Below are 5014 nucleotides of genomic sequence, written 5' to 3' on the forward strand. Positions count from 1 at the left end.
CTTCAAACAGTTTAAATTGATTGTCGAAATGACAAGAATTGAAAGTGGCGTTACGATTCCTAAATGTTTATTTACACTTTACTTGAATGTCTAGAAAGTGAGGGCCAAAATTGTTTGACTGCCATAGTACTATTGGGGACACGGAAAACTGGGCAGATGTGTCATTCAGTTGTCAAAATTTCTAAACCATACCTTAGCTACTCATAACCAAGCTTAAGTTAATTTGACAGTTTTTTTGAAAATATCAATCATAATGACGGTAAAGGTGCATTTACATTGACACTTTTTGAAATGACAATAACAGACTCATTGTACATATATCATTTAATTCTAAAAAAAATAAGCTTTTTAAGGATGCCCCATTTAACCCATGTTCCCATTTAAACAAAATCAAGTTGGCTTTGTATTTTGAAAACTTATGGATAAAAAAATATTTTAAAACATTTGAAAAGCACCTTTCAATGAGTCCTAAAGTCTATTAAAAATTTCAGGGTTCTAGCCATTTTAGCAGGACGGAGCCGGGTTCCATACATAATTGCAACCCTGTTATTAGTACTCGTATCAACGATATTCACGAAAGAACAAAGATTTTTGGCGAAAATCCTCGGACAAATCTATCCAAATGTGTAAAAAAAATTGGAACTTACACTTACCATTAAAAAAAAAAACGCTGTCATTGAGTAGAAACGGAAAGGTTTCTTTTAAAAAATGTTAGATCGACCTGTCCCAGTTTTTTTCGAAACGGGAAAGAAATTACATATTTCAATTATTTCAAACTTTAGGCACTAACTGTATCCACTAGTGAAGGCTTTTTTAAATAAGTCGATTTAAACAGTCGCCTTACGCAAAGTAGAATATCAATAAATTTTAGCATAAATAAAAATATGTATTTCATTAAACTGAATTCTCAAAATGAGCTCCACCAATTTTCTGGCAGAGAGTGGAACGGTATTCACATTTACGCCCTTAAATCGTGGTTTATTTTAATTGATGTTGATATTTTAACACAGTTCTTCAAACTAAAATGTTAAATAGGTAATTATGCTCACTCACTAATCAAAAATTTTCAAAGCAGTCGTTACAAAAAAAAAAATGAAAATTGCTTTCACGTGTAATAATTAGAATAATTAGTCCTGCAAGCAATTCAATTTTGTTGTCTCGGAAGTCGAATTTGAATTTATGACATTGCGAGACATCTATTGGAGAAGGTCTCAATGTTTCTGTAGCATGATTAAAACCTATTGATAGCGGAACACCTCATTTAAATAACAGTAATAGAAGATTACGGCATCCGTATTTAGTGTTTTGACAACTTAGTACGAATCAACTGGAAGGTCAAGGTTTGATAACGTCGTTTAATTCTGTAGATTTAATCAAAAAATTTACTATTCCATGCACATTTTAATGTTTATAGCTATTCCAGTTCGATGCCGCTATTGTCATTCTGCGTGATATTATAAAATGACATAAAATTTTTACACATTTAAAAAGAAATTAAAAAATAAACTAATGTGATTGTTAATGCTTTTTATTTATTTTTTAAATAAATAACAGGTACGTAACAAATATATAAATAAATTTGTCACAAAAAAAAATCACCCATTATTATCACAACTTAATATATAATAATTGTAATATATTATTATTTATCACGATCAACATGATTCTCTAAACTTAAAGATTTTTTCCACAAAATGCATATAAACTTCAAAATATTAACACAATAATAATGCAAAAAATAACACAACTTTCGTTAAAAACAAATTATTAAATTATGCATTAATAATAATTACAATAAAATAAAAAATTCTTAGCAGATTAATAAAGCAACGAAAGATGTGTAAAGAAACAAAAAAAATTGTTAAAGGCACAATTCTTAATTATTGCACTTCTTCTACAGTCTTTTCTTTATCAGATTCGCTCTTTTCTAAGCCAGATGACTTAGTAGACTCTATGGGATTGTCTGACGACATATTTGGGCTACTTGTCGACTCAGAATTTCTATCTTTATTAAATGATTTTCTTGTACCTCGTGGTTTCCTATTATTGTTTTGAAAATATCTTGGCTTGGGTTGTATTGGCTTTTTGTCTGGATCAAAGAAACAGTCCAAAATATCTAGCAGTTCATTGAGTTCAGTATCTTTTGCATTCGCAACCTGTAATTATAAAATTAATGTAAATTCAATGTTCAAGTATTTTGTCATGTCTTACTTCATTTTTTAGAACTTTGTCTAAACCTTCTTTGGCACCAGACTCGTACGCTTCTTTAAGTTTCTCGTAGTTTATGTTATTTTCAGCGAGCAGTCTACGTAAGTGACTCGCGTGTTGTCTTTCTGATCGACTAGCCCGCAATAAGGCACCAAAGACTGGGCGAAAAGTATTTTGTCTTTCCAGCAGAACCTAATGAGAATAAAAGGTTATTATTCACAAATATAAAATAACTACTTTTTTACTTTAAAATAAAAAATAAACTGTTCTACATTAGGAAACAGGTAATATTATATATTTTTTAAACTTCGCAACCTATCAAATTCGAAGTTATAAAATAATTTGTTGGGACATCTATAATAATTTACATTTGAATTGCAAGTGTAGTTGTTTTTGCATACATTTTGTAATCGAAAATTCGATATTTCACAAACATTATCAGCTGTCACCGTCCAAAAAAAGACAAAAAAAGAGCTTCCTATTATCTCCAATAAAGCACGATAAAAAATTGCCGAATAAAAAAAAGTTCATAATTAAGAGGGAGATTCACAAAACTTTGCAAATTTGCAAATCGTTAACGAAACAGCAAATACAATTCTTCAACAATGTCGGTTGTCATGGTTTTGAATTTGCAACGCCTTATCGAGCCTTACCGAGTTTCGTGAATGACCCCCTAAGTTATTAAAAAAAACTTTTCCAACAAATACTGTTCAATGTGTAGTCCAAGAAAACAAGTTTTTGAACTTCAACTAAAAAAGTAAAAAACAAGCACAAATGGAATCCTGTAGAAAAAAGACAAAGGTCAAAGTTGCACATAAAAAATTGTTAATAAATCAAAAATAGGAATAACATTTTAATTCCTGATCCTTTTTTGCAATATAATTGTTATTTTGTTTAGGTGAAATGCAAATTCATATCAAAGTCTAAACATTTAAATGCTTACATAAGAAAGGATTTTATTTTATTTTTGAAAAAAAGAGATACTGTGTTAGAGATACACTTTCAAGGTAATTAAAAAGAACTTGAATATATAACATTTTTCATGTTACCTTTAACTAAAAAAACTAACATAACAGTGAGTCCTACTATAAAAATGTAATCTTTCACAAAATGAATCACAAAATAGCATTATTATTAACACAGATAAAAAGAAAAACTTACCTTAAACTGGGCAATTTCTTCTTCTTCTGCAGAAATCGGATTAGTGAATGGACACACAAAATCAATAACCTCAGGTTCTGTTCCAGTACTATCTTTTTTTTCATCTAATTCCTGGCGTTCCCCTTGAGCCAAATGAGCCGCAATTTGGTAAGATACTCGAGCTCGGTCAACTGCACTACTAAAATCTTCATCTTCTCGATTCAACAATACTTTTGACATAACTCGTAAACTGAAGGATTTGGTTGTTTTCGCACATTTCGCTTGAGCTATGTTAAATCCATTTGCAAAACCTTTAACAATTTTGTTAAAACGGTCGAGAAGGCTATATCGTCTTAACACTTCAAGTAACATCCCCGGGGAAGCCTTTCTTATTTCATGATATATTAAAATGATACCATCAGAAGCATCCCCTTGAATCTTTTCTAACCACGTTAGAAAGTCAGTTAAGGCGGAAATGTCACTTTTAGTCTTGACAAATTTATTTGATCTCATATCCTTCAGCATTCGGTATCTACCAGTGTTGACTACTCGGATGCTATGTTTGCGCCTGTACGAAGGATTTAAATCGGCGAAAGGCATTATGTACTGAGAGAATTGACTTTTGGGAGTGTAGGCTGCAATTTGGCAAATCTCATCGATGAGGCGACGACCTGTGGTGTCAACTCCCCATCCAACCAGACGATATTTCCCCGTCGAAATTCCTTTCGCAGGATTTTCAAACATAATCGGCGTAGAACTTTCATCGCCCGAATTTGAACTATCGTTTTGTACCATTCTGTTATCTGTAAATAACAAAAAAGGTTAATCGCCATATCAGTGAAGTCCGAAAAAATATGTCAATATGTCTAAACATTAAACACGTGGCGTCATTTTTCCACATTTCTACTTAACACGCCCCGCCCTAAAGTAAAAACTAAACTTATGTCGGCCCGAAAAAACAATAGCAGAATAGGTATAATCCTCTTACCACAATGTTAGAATTTATAAGGAAACAACTGGTTTTCTAACGAAAAAAAGACTAGAAATCAGAATCTGCTAAGCACCTGCTACTTCGTTAGCTGCGTGAACATTGAATAATTTGTGGAAAATGCATTTTGCACGTGTGCACGTTAATGAAGTGGGGGCGCGACGCAGACATGCGGAAATACGTCAAGTGCGCGGATTTTAAACGGGTTGACTTACCTTTAGATTTTTCAACAGTTTAAAGTTTAACACTTTAAATGATTGGCAATCTGCTTTCAAGTGACAGCACACTGCAAAACAAGTGCTTTTTCGAGTAAACAAAACCATATGTTACTGTGATAAAATCAGCTGTTTCACATAAGCGGCTGCCGTCTTTGGTTTTCATCTCGCGAACAGTGAATCTAAAACTGTAATGTTAAACAGTGTACTCCAAAAAGTAAGTCCACAGTTTTGAAATTTAATGATAATGAAGCAGGAAATAATTATGAAGTTTGTAGTTACCATATGATCGTTCTCAAGAAATCAGCTGATTGTCTTACCGTTAAATGAACAGATGTAGAATCAGAGTGGAATAACCTTTCGGGTGGACTTGAAACTCGGTAAAGTTACCCTATGCCTATACCCCGGCATTGGCAGCCGGCAGCCGTCGCCACCTATAAGACAGTAGAACAATTGCTTTCTA

At 32.4% G+C, this 5014-nt stretch overlaps 1 protein-coding gene across 2 annotated transcripts; it reads right to left on the minus strand.

Annotated features, from left to right (window-relative positions):
• Nucleotides 1–1512: 1512 nt before the first annotated feature.
• Nucleotides 1513–4686, minus strand: exu (exuperantia). 2 transcript variants are annotated; one of them, XM_069036899.1, is made up of 4 exons: nucleotides 4552–4686; nucleotides 3370–4151; nucleotides 2212–2400; nucleotides 1513–2156 (listed from the first exon to the last, which is right to left on the minus strand). In XM_069036899.1, the coding sequence occupies exons 2-4, from the start codon at nucleotides 4141–4143 to the stop codon at nucleotides 1881–1883; spliced, it is 1239 nt and encodes a 412-aa protein (XP_068893000.1). In that variant the 5' UTR covers nucleotides 4144–4151; nucleotides 4552–4686; the 3' UTR covers nucleotides 1513–1880. The 2 variants fall into 2 exon arrangements, with proteins under 2 accessions (XP_068893000.1, XP_068892999.1); XM_069036898.1 differs by lacking the exon at nucleotides 4552–4686 and adding an exon at nucleotides 4337–4486.
• Nucleotides 4687–5014: the final 328 nt, after the last annotated feature.

Source organism: Tenebrio molitor, chromosome 2, assembly GCF_963966145.1.
Source record: "Tenebrio molitor chromosome 2, icTenMoli1.1, whole genome shotgun sequence".
Taxonomy (NCBI): Eukaryota; Metazoa; Arthropoda; class Insecta; order Coleoptera; family Tenebrionidae; genus Tenebrio; species Tenebrio molitor.